Raw genomic sequence first — 19,642 nt, forward strand, 5'->3', positions numbered from 1 at the left:
AAAATACACTGGGAACAAAGGTCTAGCTGTAACACTTGATGAAATGTCTGAAACCTATGATTTTGATGAAGATAGAAAATCAAGTGTAGGACTTCTTTGTGAAAACATCGATTTTGATACTTGTAGCAATGCATATATCAACCTCAATGGGTTCAGAGAAGAAGGAAACCCAATCAAGCTGGAAGATTCGCTGAATCCGGTAACTGGAAACCCTATCAATGATGGTTCAGGATCAACTGTATGTCTAGCTGCTTGCATATCTCAGATGCCTGATTACTGTCCAAGATTGACGTGCTCGTTTTGTTCGATGAAGGGACATGAACTATCAAGGTGTTACAAATACAAGCACCAAATAAGGCACGCAAGCAAACTTTAACGAAGAGCAGATCGATTAGCAAGAAATCTGAAACTTGCTCAGAAGACCGCCGAGGTATGTAGGATCTTATCTTCGTCTAAGAAGTTGGTTTCCAGGGATAGAATAAGACCATTTGAAAAGAAAATATGGTCAAATAGGTTTGATAAACAGAGATCAGAGGATTCCTCCCATGAGGAAAAAGATGGAAAAATCGTTGTTCATCGCAACACAACTTGATTGTGTTGTTAGGAAAATCTTGTCTCATGTGCCTGATCGAAAAGAAACAAGATTGAGTGTTGATCCAGGCTTCAGAAAAGTTTTTTCTTCTTTTCTTAGATTTATTATTTTTTGTCTATCAAATAAAAGAAAGGTTTATTATCGAAAATTCTACTCTTTATAGGGTTTTAGAGTTGGGCGTATGCGAACCTGTCAATAGGTTTCGAGCCCTACATTCCTTTTTCCTTTCGACATCCTTTATAAGACTGCTTGTTGAGTTAAGTGATTCCATCACACAAATCCAGTTGTTCATAACTGTTCTCAAAGCACCATGTCATCAGATGGAAAGGATGTCAACATGATTGTTAAGCCATCAATCAAGGAAAAAGAGAAATCTTCTGTTTCTAAGTCCCTGAAAAGAAATAGAAGGAATACAAGAAAACCCAGGGATGTTCCTTCTAACTCTCAGAAGTTTTCTAATATTCTTGATGAGTTAAAGGAAATAAGAAGGGAGATTTGTGAAATAAAGACTTTCGTGTCTAAATCTTTGGAAATTCAGAGGACTCTAATTCGACCTCTTCAGCCAAGACAGTTCGGAGGTATTGACACTTATCTCCGTGAACCTTATGTCCCGATGGCTGTCGATAACAAGGAGTTCGGGAACGATAAAGAATTTCTCAAAGGGATTGTTGCCTAGTATGTCTTCCTTTTGGATTAGTTGGAAGAATAACTAGTGCTTTCAATAGCGATGATTGTGACTACACATAGCTATTTTGGTTTTCATCTTCTTGTGTTATTTTTTTTTAGGTTTATTGGTATTAAATTCTAAAAATATTTGGAGGATGATGTTATTGCAGTATTAATCTGTTTGATTTTGAAGTATTGCAATATTTTTATGAGATATGTATTGTTTGCGTCCGTGAACTTGAAGGTCCCATATGTTGTCAAAAGTAAAGTCGTTCATAAATTGGTATTAGTATTGATGAAAGGACGAATGGACTTTTGACAAATACAAAAGTTATCCCTATTCGGTCATGAATTTGATGGAAAATAGGGTAAAATCTTTTGTGTGACAAGGATAAAGTCTATTATGTCATTATGCATATAGTGATGGAAAGATAGAATAGATCCTTGTATGCATTCCACGATATTGATCTTCATTGATCCATTCTTTTTGTATTACCGTGAGGTGATCGCTGTCGTATGCGTCAAAAATAATTTCACTTTCTCACTTTACTAATATAAATGAAGTACGTGGTAAGAAAGAGTTCCTTTCCACATAGAGGCAATTGTTATTATGCAATTTTCAGATTCTTAAGTAACCAAGGGGATTTTGTTTATCAAAGCAATAAAAATAAATGAAAGCAAAGTAAATAATTGGAATAATCAATAGAAGAAGATATTGGTCACGGGATAGTATCATTCACAAACATGTATTTTCATCAATGACTAGAATTGATATTTTAATCTCTCATTTACTGAAAGTCCTAGGATACCTTGATCGCAAGAATATCCCACTAATTACCTGATTTCATCACAACCATATTAAAAGATGTATATGTGAATTCTTCCTAGAAAGCAACCTAACGTGTAAAAGCACAATCAAGTTTAACTCCCTAAAAGCAATAAGTTATATGGAATAAGACTAATCAATGCAAACGAACGTATAAAAGCACTAATCCGTTTTAACAAAAGTGATGATTCACTTGTGACTAGTAGGATATATCACTACAAGCACTACCCACATTATGCTACTTAGAATCAGGAATAAACAACTTTTTCGTATTGAAAACCCTGAACTAGCAATAAGGATGAAGGCAAACTCAATCGATTCCGGACTCGACTAAACAAGCATTCAAACTATATAACACTATTAATTGTGAACCATAAACAATAAATTACTGAGACAAAACTAATTCATAGATGCAAATATCATTTGTGAAATCCACTTTATCCCATAACAAATAATATGAGTTTAGCTACTCATATCTTTTGAGTTCATCATAATCAATAATAAAAATGAAGAAGAATAAAAATGAAAGCAAACCCTAGTCGTCGTTCTCCAAAGCTCCCAATAGAAAAATACGTGATATCAAGAAAGTAGAAACTTTCCCTTTTGTAGATTTTCATCTTTCCAAAACTAGGTCTTCAAAGCCCAAAGTCCAAGTGGTCCAACAAGACCACGTGTGCGAGAAACCCATGTAAAAATCTTGCCAAAAATATGTCGCCGGAGAATTGATGCAGTGGCCGGAAATCTGCCGTAAAAGTCATCGGAAATCGCCTCAGGTAACCAAGAAAGTCAAACCAGTCACCGGTCACAGTTGGTCAACCGGTCAACACAATCTATGAGTTAGATGGGTGAGTCAGGTTCAGATCTGAGTCAGAAACTAACTCAGCTGTTTTAGTTTTAAGCCAAAGCTGTCAAGGCATGTGCCTTTGCAACATTGCACATGCCATAACCTGATGTTGCACCATCATTGTGCTTCATCATCAGTAATACCACCATTCTGTCACTCCATACTCCACCAGCAGCTTCGTCTCTTGCCATACTTCTGCCACACTCCCAGTTGGTCCATTGCAGCCAACACTTCAAAGCCATCAGCTACCAGAACCATTGCACCATCACAGGCCACCTGCAACATGGTTTAGATACTTTAGGACTTCAACTCAGCTTCAGTGACCGCAACCACCAATTACCACCTGCAACAACTTGAACTGCAGGTCAATAACTCTAGAGTACAACCTGTAGCTTCCTATTCTTCTTCTACTGCTCACAACAAGCATCAATATCACCAGCTTGCAACTGTTCTTCACAGCACCTCAAAGTCATTGTAGAAACATCATGTACTATGCTGCTCAAATGCCTTCAATTCTCTTTTCTTTGTCGCCGAGCCAGTTTTCAACTTATCCCATTTAACACCGCACAACAGCATCAGTTCCATTGCAGCTTCCCTTGCAGCTTCTTGCCTGAAACCATTACTCCATTTACAGCTTCTCAGCTTATGCAAACACCACCATAACTACATCTATACCAGCCTGCAATCTCTGAATCAAACCCCTCTCAAATTATCTGAGATTCATTGCTTTGACCTCCAGCTCACACCTCAAGCAGCAATACCAATTCCTATTCTTTGTAGCTCTATTTCAAGCCATATTAGTACCACCTGCTGTTGCAGTCATACATTCATCTCCATTCCGCAACTCAAGCTTGAGCTAACACCACCATACCTTCTCATATATCATGACAACTCCAATTTCAACCACTTTGCAGCTTCAGTTCTGTACCACCAACAACTCATTTTCTCCTCCTTTCCCTGAACCACCAACAACTGCTCTAATCAGAGCCACTGCCACCTGCAATTTGTACCTGTCTTAGACATTCATCTATTTCAACACTTGAGCAACATCAATTCCACCTGACCCATGAAAATCACCCAGCTTCTACCATCATTTTCAGTACCTACTGAGCAACAACATCTCAAATTCTCGATTATACCTTGTTTTTCCGTCTGCAGTTCCATTCAACCAAACCCATTCTTCAGATTCGAACACTTTCAGTCAATTTCAACCCAGATTCAAAACCCTGGTTCCATCAACACAACAACAACAGTGGCAACAGTTTTAACTTATCATCTTCAGTTATCAATCCAAACTCAATCTGAGTTTAACCCCTTTGTAATTCATCCGCAATTAGTCTTTTAAACTCTGAATCAACTACCAAATCTTCATCTCCATGAAACCCTAAATATCAACAGCAATAACTCATGTTCTCGCCTGATTTCTCTTCCATTTAAACTGAACATCAACAAATCCATCTTCTCCTCTCTCTGGTTCCTCAATTCTTCTTAGTCATCAGCTGTAACAACATACTCAAAACCCATACCAATTTCGTCTCTGAATCTCACATGGTGCCGCCCTCACAGACAGGGTCGATAAAGAAGAAGAGTTAATGATTTTCTTCTCTGAAATTTAGGTATTTTGTAGGAATTTGGATTTATCCACCCCAGCTGATAGGATAAGGGCCACCTGTTCAGAAATGGCTAGTCGGTTTCAGGAAACCGAAGGCCTATTTGCTTCTTTGCTCAACTGTCAGTTGCGAAGAATTGGAATTTAATTATTCACCTCCTTCTCATGCACTCTAGCCCGCTCCAAATAGCAATTTCTCATAAAACAATGCTCTCACCCCTTTACGCTCCAAATGGACGTTTTCTCCTTATTTTGCTCATAATGACTCCATAACACCTAATAAACTCAAACTCACACATAAGATACATAAGTTATATGAAAACTCACAAAGAAAGCATAAATACTAGATATAAAATTAGGTGTTTTACAACACCTATCATGAGGCTCCGTAATGTGTCTTATGTCGAGCATGATACAACTAAGTTGATTATTTTGTGATTAACTTTGTTGGTTGTTCCGTAAGGTACTTTATGTCGAGCATCTTTGAACTAAATTAATCATCTTGGTTGGTTATTTAGTTATTTGCTCCGAAAGTCTTCTTTTGTCGAGCAAAACAATTGACAATTAAATTGATTACTTCGGTGATTAGTTTGGTTGTGTTTTCCAATTAGATTAATTATAGGATCTCTTGTAATTAGTCTAGTTGAGTATTCATATATTCCACAAGTCCTTGTGTTGAGTATATGAATGGTTATACAAATCATGTTCTATTGGTTGATGTAGTCGTATATTCCGTAAGGTTTTACTTATGTTGAGTATGTGGACGATTAAGTTAGTCATCTCCGTATGATTACCTTAGTCGTAGCTCCGTAAGTTTACTTATGTTGAGCACAATCAATTAAATTGATCACTTTTGTGGTTTGATTTAGTTGCGTATTCCAATTAAATTAATCATGGGTTTACTTGTGATTAATTTGATTGAGTTTTGGATATAGAAAATCATTCCTATGGTTTTTGGTGTCCAATTAAAAATCCTTCTTTTCTTTCGAAAGTAAAGTCGCTCTTGTTGTTCTTTCGGGAATGACATCAAATGGGGGAGAGTTCTTTTAAACTTGTGCTTAATGGTAATATCTTGCGGGGTGTGCTGTTGTGGAATTTTATAGGGGTTATCTTGTATCTTAAAACTCCTTGATGAATGCATTTAACCTCGGCCTTATGATTGCATCTAAATTAAGTTGGTATGTTTTTTTATTTTAGTCTATGAAACGTCTCTTCTCGGAAATTTCATTAGGATCCCGTTCTTGTACCTTTGCCAATTTTATTGACAAAAATGGGGAGAATTAATGTGTAGTTCTACTACATATACATATGGTTTTCGGAGCATTGCGTAAGGAGGAGTAGTTTCCATGTGAGATGTAAAATAAATAAAGTAAATACAAAATGAAAACAAACAAAATATTAAAACTAATGATGAACCTAAATTTTTTCTCTTGTTTTTTTTTTTCTTTTTTTTTTTGAGACAAGAGAAAATAATACATATACAAAATAAAGATAAAATAAAAATGCAAGTACAAAGGCCATGGTGTAAGTACTTTACCGCTCGATTCTTCACAACTTGTATGTCTCAATATCATAGACTTCTTGAACTCTCATCTTGATAATCTTCACTCTTGTATAATAGTCTTCAACTTGTAAAAATTCTGCTCCAGTTGTCTTGTTGCTTTACTTGAATATGAAATCTGCTCATTTTTGTACCGTTGCTTGTAAACCTTGAACATCTTCAACTTTCCTTCGAATTTGTGATGCTCCTCTTGTTGATGATGATGGTGTTTCTATGGATCTGTTGATGTAGAGAGAGATTAAGTGGATGTTGCTAACTGCAAACAAGATTACAAGTGGTGTGTAAGTTATCAATTCGATGTCACTATCATGATTGATAAAATAGCACTCAAGAGATCAAAATAGTGCTTCTATTGGTGGGAGGTTGGGTATCTCACCATTCTACCCGGAGTTTACGTACGGTGACACACACTCTAAAAGCACATATTTAGACAGGTACACAGAAGTGAAGGTCGGTGTCTCTCATGATGTAACACGGGTAGTCTCCACTATAGGGGACCACTACTCTAATACCGAATTCAGTCTGCACCTCATTTGCCACTGAGATGGTTAAATCCAACTTTAACTCTCATACAAGTAAGAAACCCGATCATGTTCTCTGTCATCTCTAAGTTCAGTCACTCTTACGAGAATCTCGATGTAATCTTAGCGACATGTATACTATGTGACTCTAAACTAACTATAAGTTGGAGTTTTTTTATTCACTAATTTACACGAAAGTCGGAAAATTTAAAAATTTTACAATGCAAATGCTTAACCACTCCCCACACTTAAACTTTACATTGTCCTCAATGTAAATTGAATCGTCCAAAGAAAGACGAGGTGGGAAATCCTACATGATAATGTGACAAGAAATCAGAAAAAGTAAATACAAGACAAGAAATACTCATCCTATAGGTTGCCTCCCATTTAGCGCTTGGTTTAAAGTCGTCAGCCCGACTATCTCCTTGCTTTCTGCGCCTTAGCCGGTTTCCAACACATTATGGAAATCTGATTGAATGGTGATTGGGTGTTTCCTCGCCTCAAAGATGTTGAAGTGTATGACTTCTTCATCAAACTCCATAGTCAAGGTGCCATTGTGGACATCAATCTTCGTTCTAGCGGTACTTAAAAATGGTCTACCCAACAGTAAAGGTGTAGACGATGATGAATTCACATCACTCATGTCTAAAACATAGAAATCCACTGGAAATATTAGTCCTTTTACCTGCAGCAAAACATCCTCAACAATCCTTTTCGGGTAAATATTAGATCTATCGGCAAGTTGAATAATTATGCCGGTTTTCTTAAGAGGGCCAAGGTTTAAAGCATCATAAATAGAAGTAGACATAACATTAATAGAAGCTCATAAATCTAACATAGCTTTTGTAAACCTCGTTTTACCAATAGTGCATGGAATAGTGAAACTACCGGGATCTTTCAATTTAGGTGGAAGTTTCTTTCGAAGATACGCCGAAGCATTCTCCCCCACACTCATTACCTCATTACCCGTTAGCTTGTGTTTGTTAGTGAACAATTCCTTTATACACTTTGCATAGCGAGAAGATTGCCTAATTACTTCAATGAGTGGTATATTCACTTGGACCTTCTTAAATACATCCCAAATATCCCTATCTTGTTCCACCTTCCTATTAGATTTAGCGAACCTGCCAGGAAAAGGTAAAGGAGGAACGTAAGTAGAAACAAGATATTTAGAGTTGGATTTAGTTACCTCGGGAGTTTGAGGGAAATCATCATCCCTTTCCTCCAAAACTTGTTCCTTTGGGGTTTCTTCTTTACCCGAATCAGTAATTTCAGGTTGCACAAGTTGTGTACCACTTCTCAACGTAATAGCATTGGTACCCTCTATTGGGTTAAGAGGTTGGGAAGGGAGTTTCTCACCATTTTGTGCATGCAACTGATTAATCTCCTCGGACATTGAACCAACTTGTGTTTGCAAGTCCTTGACCGCACCCTCCGTTCTTTGCATAAAAGATTTCAGCAACTCTTCCATATTGGACCCTTGATTTTGAGGTTGTTGTTGTTGTGGTTGACCAACTTGTGATTGCAACTCCTTAATTGCATTATCCATTTTCAGCTGATTTAAGTTTGCTAGTTGTTGATTTTGTTGTACCACGGACATTAGAGCCTCCACCAAAGTAATCATCTTTGATAATTCTGAATTTTGGGTTTGTTGCGGTTGTTGCGGTTGTTGCACTTGTTGTTGGAACTCACTCGGATGGTTGTAAACAGAACTTGTACTTGCAACTTGCTCGTAAGTGTTGGAGTAAATACCATACGACTGAGTTGAGAATATAGCATTGACATGCTCTACGTTCTCATAAGCTGGACGTGATGGTTTTACAACCACTGCTGCAATTTGTTGCATTATTGCCATCATATTCCTCATTAGTTGACGTAATTCAATAATCTCGTCAACTTGATTAACTCCCTTAGTAGGTGGTTCTGATCCACGATTTGAAAATTGTTGAGAATTTGCTGCCATACTCTCAATCAACTCTCTAGATTGGATCACCGTCTTGTTCATAAGTGCACCACCACTTGCAGCGTCAATAAGATTCCTATCACTTGCTTGGAGACCTTCATAGAAGTATTGGATAATGATTGCGTCACTAAATTGGTGGTGAGGGAATCTTGCTACCAATCTCTTGTACCATTCCCAACATTCATACAACGATTCCCCCACACTTTGTTTCATCCCACAAATCTCCTTGCGAATTTGAGTCGCTTTCGACGCAGGAAAATATCTCTCCAAGAAAAGTCTCTTCAACCCATTCCATGTTGTAATACTACCAGGCGGTAAGTAATATAACCAATCCTTAGCATTGTCCACCAAAGAGAATGGCAAAGCTTTCAACATTGCACCATTGGCATTAGTCTCCGGTGGTAGCATGCCCGTGACTATGGTATGGAAATCCATGAGATGCTTGTTTGGATCCTCATTCGCCATGCCATGAAACTTCGATAACTCTCTAATCAACCCCGGCTTGATCTCGAAGGTTGAATTTGTTTGGATAAATCATCGTTGTGTATCAAGCCTATGAGAAGCCAAGTCCTTGAGGGTACGATTTGCATCACCCATTGCTTCTTCTTCTTCAACTAGTGGTTCTTCTACGAATGGAACCTCTTGTTCTTCCACTTCTAGCTCTTGTTCTTTCGTCGTGTCTTGACTTGGTTGGAGTATTGTGCCTCTTCGAGTAGCTATCCCGCACCTTGGATAGTTCCAATCTTTAGAAGCTAGGGATTAGGTACCTGAAAACAATTCTCGCAAACAAGTGAGAAACAAGACAAGAAAATAAAAAGCAAATATGAAAGCAGAAATGATGATAAGAAACTAAAAACTTAATAACAAGCTGTATGCCTCCCCGGAAACGACGCCAAAATTTGATCGCTGTCGTATGCGTCAAAAATAATTTCACTTTCTCACTCTACTAATATAAATGAAGTACGTGGTAAGAAAGAGTTCATTTCCACAGAGAGGCAATTGTTTTTATGCGATTTTCAGATTCTTAAGTAACCAAGGGGGATTTTGTTTATCAAAGCAATAAAAATAAATGAAAGTTAAGTAAAAAATTGGAATAATCAATAAAATAAGATATTGGTCACAGGATAGTATCATTCACAAACATGTATTTTCATCAATGACTAGAATTGATATTTTAATCTCTCATTTACTAAAAGTCTAGGATACCTTGATCGCAAGAATATCCCGCTAATTTCTTGATTTCATCACAACCACATTAAAAGATGTATATGTGAATTCTTCCCAGAAAGCAACCTAACGTGTAAAAGCACAATCAAGTTTAACTCCCTAAAAGCAATAAGTTATATGGAATAAGACTAGTCAATGCAAACGAACGTGTAAAAGCACTAATCCGTTTTAACAAAAGTTATGATTCACTTGTGAATATCACTACAAGCACTACCCACAATTATGCTACTTATAATCAGGAATAAACAACCTTTTCGTATTGAAAACCCTAATCTAGCAATAAGGATGAAGGCAAACTCAATCGATTCCGGACTCGACTAAACAGGCATTCAAACTATATAACACTATTAATTGTGAACCATAAACAATAAATTATTGAGACAAAACTAATTCATAGATGCAAATATCATTTGTGGAATCCACTTTATCCCATAACCAATAATATGAGTTTAGCTACTCATATCATTTGAGTTCATCATAATCAATAATAAAAATGAAGAAGAATAAAAATGAAAGCAAACCCTAGTCATCGTTCTCCAAAGCTCCCAATAGAAAAATACGTGATATCAAGAAAGTAGAAACTTTCCCTTTTGTAGATTTTCATCTTTCCAAAACTAGGTCTTCAAAGCCCAAAGTCCAAGTGGTCCAACAAGCCTACGTGTGCGAGAAACCCATGTAAAAATCTTGCCAAAAATATGTTGCCGGAGAATTGATGCAATGACCGGAAATATGCCGTAAAAGTCACCGGAAATCGCCTCAGGTAACCAACAAAGTCAAACCAGTCATCGGTCTCAGTTGGTCAACCAGTCAACCCAGTCTATGAGTCAAATGGGTGAGTCAGGTTCAGATCTGAGTCAGAAACTAACTCAGCCGTTTTAGTTTTAAGCCAAAGTTGTCAAGGCATGTTCCTTTGCAACATTGCACATGCCATAACCTGATGTTGCACCATCATTGTGCTTCATCATCAGTAATACCACCATTCTGTCACTCCATACTCCACCAGCAGCTTCGTCTCTTGCCATACTTCTGCCACACTCCCAGCTTCTCCGTTGCAGCCAACACTTCAAAGCCATCAGCTACCAGAACCACTGCACCATCACAGGAAACCTGCAACATGGTTTAGCTACTTTAGGACTTCAACTCAGCTTCAGTGACCGCAACCACCAATTACCACCTGCAACAACTTGAACTGCAGGTCAATAACTCCAGAGTACAACCTGTAGCTTCCTATTCTTCTTCTACTGCTCACAACAAGCACCAATATCACCAGCTTGCAACTGTTCTTCACAGCACCTCAAAGTCATTGCAGAACCATCATACACTATGCTGCTCAAATGCCTTCAGTTCTCTCTTCTTTGTCGCCGAGCCAGTTCACAACTTATCCCATTTAACACATCACAACAACATCAGTTCCATTGCAGCTTCCCTTGCAGCTTCTTGCCTGAACCCATTACTCCATTTACAGCTTCTCTGCTTATGCAAACACCACCAGAACTGCATCTTTACCAGCCTGCAATATCTGAATCAAACCCCTCTCAAATTATCTGAGCTTCATTGCTTTCACCTCCAGCTCACACCTCAAGCAGCAATACCAATTCCCATTCTTTGTAGCTCTATTTCAAGCCATATTAGTACCACCTGCTGTTGCAGTCATACATTCATCTCCATTCCGCAACTCAAGCTTGAGCTAACACCACCAGACCTTCTCATATATCATCACAGCTCCAATTTCAACCACTTTGCAGCTCCAGTTCCGTACCACCAACAAATCCTTTTCTCCTCCTTGCCATGAACCACCAACAACTGCTCCAATCAGACCCACTGCCACCTGCAATTTGTACCTTTCCTAGATATTCATCTATTTCAGCACTTGAGCAACATCAATTCCACCTTACCCATGAAAATCACCCAGCTTCTACCATCATTTTCAGTACCCACTGAGCAACAACATCTCAAACTCTCGATTATACCTTGTTTCTCCGTCTTCAGTTCCATTCAACCAAACCCATTCTTCAGATTCGAACACCTTCAGTCAATTTCAACCCAGATTCAAAACCCTGGTTCCATTAACACAACAGCAGCAATGGCAGCAGTTTCAACTTATCATCTTCAATTATCAATCCAAACTCAATCTGAGTTTAACCCCTTTGTAATTCATCCACAATTAGTCTTTTAAACTCTGAATCAACTACCAAATCTTCATCTCCATGAAACCCTAAATATCAACAACAACAACTCATGTTCTCGCCTGATTTCTCTTCCATTTAAACTGAACATCAACAAATCCATCTTCTCCTCTCTCTGGTTCCTCAATTCTTCTCAGTCATCAGCTGTAACATCACACTCAAAACCCATACCAATTTCGTCTCTGAATCTCACATGGTGCCGCCCTCGCAGACAGGGTCGATAAAGAAGAAGAGCTAATGATTTTCTTCTCTGAAATTTAGATATTTTGTAGGAATTTGGATTTATCCACCCCAGCTGATAGGATAAGGGCCACCTATTCAGAAATGGCTAGTCGGTTTCAGGAAACCGAAGGCCTATTTGCTTCTTTGCTCAACTGTCAGTTGCGAGGAATTGGAAGTTCATTCTTCACCTTCTTCTCGTGCACATTAGCCCGCTCCAAATAGCAATTGCTCATAAAACAATGCTTTCACCCCTTTACGCTCCAAATGAACGTTTTCTCCTTCTTTTGCTCATAATGACTCCATAACACCTAATAAAATCAAACTCACACATAAGATACATAATTTATATGAAAACTCGCAAAGAAAGCATAAATACTAGATATAAAATTAGGTGTTTTACAACACCTATCATGAGGCTCCGTAATGTGTCTTATGTCGAGCACGATACAACTAAGTTGATTATTTTGTGATTAACTTTGTTGGTTGTTCCGTGAGGTACTTTATGTCGAGCATCTTTGAATTAAATTAATCATCTTGGTCGGTTATTTAGTTATTTGCTCCGAAAGTCTTCTTTTGTCGAGCAAAATAATTGACAAGTAAATTGATTACTTCGGTGATTAGTTTGGTTGTGTTTTCCAATTAGATTAATTATATGATCTCTTGTAATTAGTCTAGTTGAGTATTCATATATTCCACAAGTCCTTGTGTTGAGTATATGAACGGCTATACAAATCATGTTCTATTGGTTGATGTAGTCGTATATTCCGTACGGTTTTCCTTATGTTGAGTATGTGAACGATTAAGTTAGTCATCTCCGTATGATTACCTTAGTCGTAGATCCGTAAGTTTACTTATGTTGAGCACAATCAATTAAATTGATCACTTTTTGGTGTGAAAATGGAAAACACACAAAAACTCTTGCAAGTATACAAGTCCAAGTTTTAGTATAGAAGGTAAGCAAGGGGTCAGTCCACAGGGAGTGGGAGCATAAAGAAGTTAAACTATGCTGGCAATGGGTGCAAAGCACTATGGCAGTGAGCAAGGCAAGGTAATATGGCAGATGCAAAGAACCAAAACAGTTAACAAACCAAAGCAGTTAACACAAGATGGCAAAACAGCAAAGATTAAATGGCAGAGGATATAAAATAAAAATAGCAGGGAACCAAGGCTGTAAGCCAAGGGCAGGGGGAGTTTGTGCACTAATTTCAGTGCACAACAGCTTCAAAATGCAAGAAAAACAGGCAAGGAGATAAACTGAACAGGAAGCAAAACAGAACTGAATTTAAGTGACTGTAAAAGGGATTGTGGCTAAGCTAAGGCTTAGTATCCACCTTGTGTCCTAATCAAACAACATATTTCTAGGTTGAGTTGAAAATCCTATGCATACATCTAGAATGGGAGGAAAACTAATTTGCTCACTAGTTTGCCCCTAGCATTGACTGTCTTTTGACAGAACAATCAATCACAGGCACTATGAGCATTAACCTCTTCCCATTGCTCAAGCAGAACAGGGCAAGGAGTTAACTATCCTAGCAACTTGTCATTTGACAGTGCATAAGGCTTCAACTGAGCCTTAACTTAATGCTACTTAGGTCATGCTCAACATATTATATACACAAGCATTCATCATACAAGATAATTCAAATAACATACACATAACATTAAACTGTCAACTATGATAAAGGGACTGAATTTGAAATTGTAATGAAAATTTCTTCAAAATGTCTCCTGGCTAGTCCAGAGATCCCCTTCTATTACACACCCACCCATCTATTTATACAAACAATAAATTTTAACCTAAAATCCCCCAAAACAGTGAACTAGGGTTCTGACAAAAAGTGAGATTAAATCACCTCATACATTGAAAACTACTCGAGAACTTTCACCCATGCTTCCTTGTCGTCTGCTGATGCTACCCATGCCTTCGATTTATCCTCTAACCTCACCTATTTCATCAACTCCTAACCTAGGGTTCCTGTGAGATGAAACGATTAGGAGGTGATGTAATAAGTGGCTAGAAAAGTAGGTCTAAGTGATGATGGCTCGAGTGGTGATGGTTGAATGATTTGGGGGGAGAAGATGGTGGAGTGATTTGGGGGGAGAAGATGGTGGAGTGATTTGGGGGAGCGTCGCTGTTGCAGAAGAGGGGAAGAAGGAGATGGCTCGATGGGTTTTGGTTAGGGTGCGTTTGGTGTGGGTAATAGGATTAGGTTGCTTAGGTGTTAAACGGGATCATCAAATTTGATGTTTTGTGAAGGGAATCCGTAGGATGATAACTTCTGAAACGGATCTAACGGCGAGATGGAGACAAATTATGAGCGACCGTTGGATGCAAAAATACAACGAAACTAACGGCTCAAGATGGAGTTAGGTGCTGTAGTGTTGGTACGGTGCGTCGAAATCTGATGCATGATAACGCAGCGACCGTTGGATGATGGAATGGATCCAATCTTACGGTTAAGAAGGAAAACGGGTTTGGGTATTGAATTTTGGGTTTAGGATATGGATTTGGGTTTAGGAATTGGATTTGGGTTTAGGAATTGGATTTGGGCTTAGGTAATCTTGAGCCCACTTCTTCTTTAAGAACAATTTCTTCCTTTTTAAGCCCATTTTTATCCTTGAGTCTTCCATAACACATTCTTCACTTCTTTTCCGCTAGAGATTCCACCGGCTTTCTCCCGTGTCTTTGCTCTTTTGGCTCCGCAACTCATCTAATTTTTATTTGGTACCTAAAAATACAAAATTAATTAATAAAAATATTTATTCTTGAAAACAATGAAAATACAGAATATGGGATAAAATATAGAATTAATGCACAAAAGATGAGTTAAATGCCAAGAAAAATATATAGAAATATGCACTTTTTAGCACTCATCAAATACCCCCAAACCTGAATTTTACTTGTCCTCAAGTAAAACAAAACTAAGGAAATCCTACCTATACCACTGTCGCTGGTCTCTCGAATGCATTTAGCGTATGCACTAAGCCTTTTAAACCACTAAGTGTCCCTAGTGGACGAGTGAAGTCTCGTGAAGGTTTGCTTAGAACGTACCTACAAAGTTCTAGGTCAAAATATAAGCTCATATTCCATCAAATGTGACATGTGCAAAACAGTTTAAGCTCACAGCAAAATGGAGATGTCAATCTAGCTATGTAAGGCACAATCCTAGCACTGATAACAAATAAAGACATGTGATAAGAGTGTAAAGTGTATCTACACATGTATAAAGAAAGGTCGGATGTTATGACTACTAATCACCAAGAGATAGTTTCTCAGGCTAAGAACCGAGGTCGAAATCTAGCTAGCTGTCCGGACTTTACGAGAATTGTGAATGAGTTGGAGGTATTTCACAATTACTCGCGTTGTACATCAATGGCATACACCCTCCTTGCTTATTACAATGAAACAACAAAATGACTCTTTACATGACTCTTATTTACATTGACTACTCTCTTTTATTTTTGGAACAAGAGAGGATGGAATTGATAAATACTTGATTTTTTTTGTATTTTTCAGATATTTTTTTCTGAATATATACATCGTTTTTTTTTTTTTTTTTTTTTTTTTTTTTTTTTTTTTTTACAAGGAAACACATTTGATACATAAACAAAAACAAAAAAATTACATGACACTTGGCAAGAGGTAGCCCTTTTTGATGCACCCAGTTAAATTCGATGGTTGTCTTTCTTAATGTAACCTCCACCTTCTATCCCAACCAACCAAAGAACAAGCTAGTCAAGTTTCGTTCAGTATTCTAAAGTGATTGGCAATCGTGACTTCCTATCAAACACCTTGAAGATCGAGGCTATACATGTATTGGTAGATCGTGCGCGTGCAAATTTCTTATCACTATGTGAATTGTGCTAGAATCAGGGTGCCTAAATATCTAGACTAAGACTCCTAATAATTACATATTTGCACAAGAGTCAACATTTCAAGGTAAATGAGCTCCATTTTTATGTTTTGTTTTTTTCAATTTTTAATTTTTTTATTTTGATTTTTCAATTTTTTTTTTGGAATTTTTCAATTTTTTCAAAAAGATGGAGTTTTGTTTTCAATTATGGCATATTATCGTGGTATCTACTATATACCCCCAAACCTGAACTAAACATTGTCCTCAATGTTTAAAAATATGGAAAGAATTAAAATACAACATATGGAAAGGGACATGCTGAGTAGAGTAAAAGGAGAGAGAATACCCGATTTCGGCGAAAGCAGAATTAAAACTCCGTTATCCAAGGCAAAACTCCAACATATTCGGATTCACAATGGATGAGCACAAAATATATACAAAAGGAAATTTAACTAACACATTATCTACAAGAAAATTTGGTTTTTAATGGGATTGGACTTTTGTGGAAAAATTTGGTTTTGTCGGGAGTGAAAACTTTTTGGTTTTTTAAGGGAAAAAGGCTTTTTGGTTTTCAATGGGGAAGAAAACGCAGCTACTTATGTACAAGGGTGGACCAGCTTAGTCCACATAGACTGGGTCCTCCAGGTTGGTTGTTTCAGTGTCGGGTGGGAATGGTTCAAGGAATGGTTTTAATCTCTGCCCGTTGACTTTGAAAATGTTCTTGTTGGAAACATCCTCCAGCTCTACAGCTCCATGAGGAAAAACTGTGCGTACTAGGTACGGACCCTTCCATCTGGAACACAGTTTTCCTGGAAAACGATGTAATCGGGAGTCATACAGCAAGACTTTCTGACCAGGAGTGAAGGATTTGCGTAGAATACGCTTGTCATGAAATATCTTCATCTTCTGCTTATATAACCTGGCACTGTCATAAGCCTCATTCCTTAATTCTTCTAACTCATTGAGTTGAAGTTTCCGTTGTGCACCCGCCTTGTCGAGAGAGAAGTTAAGTTTCTTGATAGCCCAGTAAGCTCGATGCTCTAATTCCACAGGAAGGTGACATGGCTTTCCATACACCAGACGATAAGGGGACATGCCAATTGGTGTCTTATAAGCTGTTCTATAGGCCCACAAAGCATCATTCAATCTCAATGACCAATCTTTCCTAGACGGGTTAACCGTCTTTTCTAGAATGTGCTTGATTTCCCTATTAGACACTTCCACTTGTCCACTGGTCTGAGGGTGGTACGGAGTAGCAACCTTGTGAGTTATGCCATACTTGCGTACTAAAAACTCGAAGTGCCTATTACAGAAATGGGAGCCACCGTCACTGATGATAGCTCTCGGGGTACCAAAACGTGAAAATATGTTTTCCTTTAAAAAGGAAAGTACCACCTTGTGGTCATTTGTTCTGGTTGCGATGGCTTCTACCCACTTGGAGACGTAGTCAACGGCGACTAAGATGTACAACTTGCTGTCAGACATGGGAAATGGACCCATGAAGTCGATCCCCCAAACATCAAAAATCTCAAAAATCAGAATAGGATTCAATGGCATCATGTTTCTCCTTGAGATACTTCCTAGTTTCTGACAGCGCTCACAAGCAATACAATACTCATAACAGTCTCTAAACAGCGATGGCCAGTAAAACCCACACTGCAAGATCTTCGCAGCGGTTTTCTTGGCACTAAAATGCCCTCCACATGCTTGGTCATGACAGAAAGATATCACATTTTTCTGTTCGGTGTTGGGGACACATTTCCTAATGATTTGGTCTGGGCAGTACTTGAACAAATATGGGTCATCCCAAAGGAAATGTTTAACTTCAGCCAGGAATTTAGAGCGGTCTTGTCTCGACCAACATGAGGGCATCCTACCTGTAACGAGGTAGTTAACAATATCAGCAAACCAAGGAAGGTCTGAGATAGACATCAGCTGTTCATCTGGGAATGATTCTCTAATCAGCTCAAATTCATCAATAGACTCTAAAGTCAATCTAGACAAATGATCAGCAACCACATCCTCACAACCTTTCTTATCACGGATTTCGAGATCGAATTCCTGTAATAATAGTATCCATCGAATAAGGCGAGCTTTAGCATCCTTCTTGGAAAGAAGATACTTCAAAGCCGCATGGTCTGTGTATATGATGATCTTAGACCCTATCAGATAAGATCTAAACTTGTCTAATGCGAAAACGACGGCAAGAAATTCCTTCTCGGTAGTTGAATAATTGAGTTGGGCATCATTAAGGGTTTTGCTAGCATAGTATATCACATATGGTAGTCTATCAACTCGCTGTCCTAAAACAGCACCAACAGCATAATCAGAGGCATCACACATAAGTTCGAACGGAAGCTTCCAATCGGGTGGTCGGACTATAGGAGCGGTGGTGAGAAGGGTTTTTAATTCCTCCCATGCCTTCACACAAGCAGCATCGAAATTGAAGGCAACATCTTTGGAGAGAAGACTGCACAGAGGTCTGGAGATTTTGCTGAAATCTTTGATGAATCGCCGGTAAAAACCAGCATGACCTAGAAATGATCTGATCTCCTTCACAGAGCGAGGTTGTGGTAGATGTTGAATGAGGTCAACTTTAGCTTTATCCACTTCAATTCCTTTTTCTGAGATGATGTGTCCTAGAACTATTCCTGAATTCACCATAAAATGGCATTTTTCCCAATTTAGAACAAGGTTCTTTTCTTTACATCTGGATATCACGAGGGCAAGATGCTTCAAACATTCGTCAAACGAGGAACCAAAAACAGAGAAATCATCCATAAAGATCTCGAGAAAACTATCTATCATGTCAAAAAAATGCTCATCATGCAACGCTGAAAAGTAGCAGGTGCATTACACAACCCGAAGGGCATACGTCTATAAGCAAACGTCCCAAATGGACACGTGAATGTAGTTTTTTCCTGATCTTCCGGAGCAATGTGAATTTGGTTATAACCGGAAAAGCCATCTAGAAAACAGTAGTGACTGTGTCCAGACACCGTTCTAGCATTTGGTCAATGAAAGGGAGCGGGAAGTGATCCTTCCTTGTTACTGTGTTCAACTTCCTGTAGTCGATGCATACTCGCCATCCTGTGGTTGTACGAGTAGGGACTAATTCATTCTTGTCGTTCTGAACTACAGTAATGCCTGACTTCTTAGGCACAACTTGAATGGGACTAACCCATTTGCTATCAGGTATTGGGTATATGATACCCGCATCAAGTAGTTTCAGGATCTCTCCTTTGACTACATCTCTCATGTTAGGATTAAGTCTCCTTTGCATTTCCCTCGATGGTTTGGCATTCTCTTCAAGGTTAATGTGGTGCATGCAAATGGTGGGACTAATTCCTTTGAGATCTGAGATGGTCCATCCTAAGGCCTCTTTGTGTTCCTTAAGTACTTCTAAAAGCTTACTTTCCTGTTCCGTGTCTAAACATGATGAAATAATGACAGGTAAAGTATAAGAACCTAGGAATGCGTACTTCAACGTACTAGGCAATGTTTTCAATTCAAGCTTGGGTGGCTCAACAATGGATGGAATGAGCTTGGAATCAGAGAGTAAGGGTGGTTC

General features: G+C 38.4%; 1 protein-coding gene and 1 long non-coding RNA gene across 2 annotated transcripts; both read right to left on the reverse strand.

Annotated features, from left to right (window-relative positions):
- Nucleotides 1-2,487: 2,487 nt before the first annotated feature.
- Nucleotides 2,488-4,546, reverse strand: LOC113289944. Its single transcript, XR_003331283.1, has 2 exons — nucleotides 3,315-4,546; nucleotides 2,488-3,204 (listed from the first exon to the last, which is right to left on the reverse strand). It is a non-coding gene; the product is annotated as an uncharacterized LOC113289944 (long non-coding RNA).
- Nucleotides 4,547-7,442: 2,896 nt separating this feature from the next.
- On the reverse strand, nucleotides 7,443-8,582 carry LOC113291724. Its single transcript, XM_026541222.1, has 2 exons — nucleotides 8,136-8,582; nucleotides 7,443-8,051 (listed from the first exon to the last, which is right to left on the reverse strand). Exons 1-2 carry the CDS (start codon nucleotides 8,580-8,582, stop codon nucleotides 7,443-7,445), a joined length of 1,056 nt encoding a protein of 351 aa, XP_026397007.1.
- Between the last annotated feature and the right edge of the window lie 11,060 nt (nucleotides 8,583-19,642).

Source organism: Papaver somniferum, chromosome 6, assembly GCF_003573695.1.
Source record: "Papaver somniferum cultivar HN1 chromosome 6, ASM357369v1, whole genome shotgun sequence".
In the NCBI taxonomy this organism is placed as follows: Eukaryota; Viridiplantae; Streptophyta; class Magnoliopsida; order Ranunculales; family Papaveraceae; genus Papaver; species Papaver somniferum.

Coding starts and splice junctions, on each gene's coding strand:
- LOC113291724 (XM_026541222.1), bottom strand. CDS start 8,582: ATGGCAGCAAATTCTCAACAATTTTCAAATCGTGGATCAGAACCACCT. Junction 8,052..8,135: donor TTAAGGAGTTGCAATCACAA/GTTGGTCAACCA, acceptor CAAAGAACGGAG/GGTGCGGTCAAGGACTTGCA.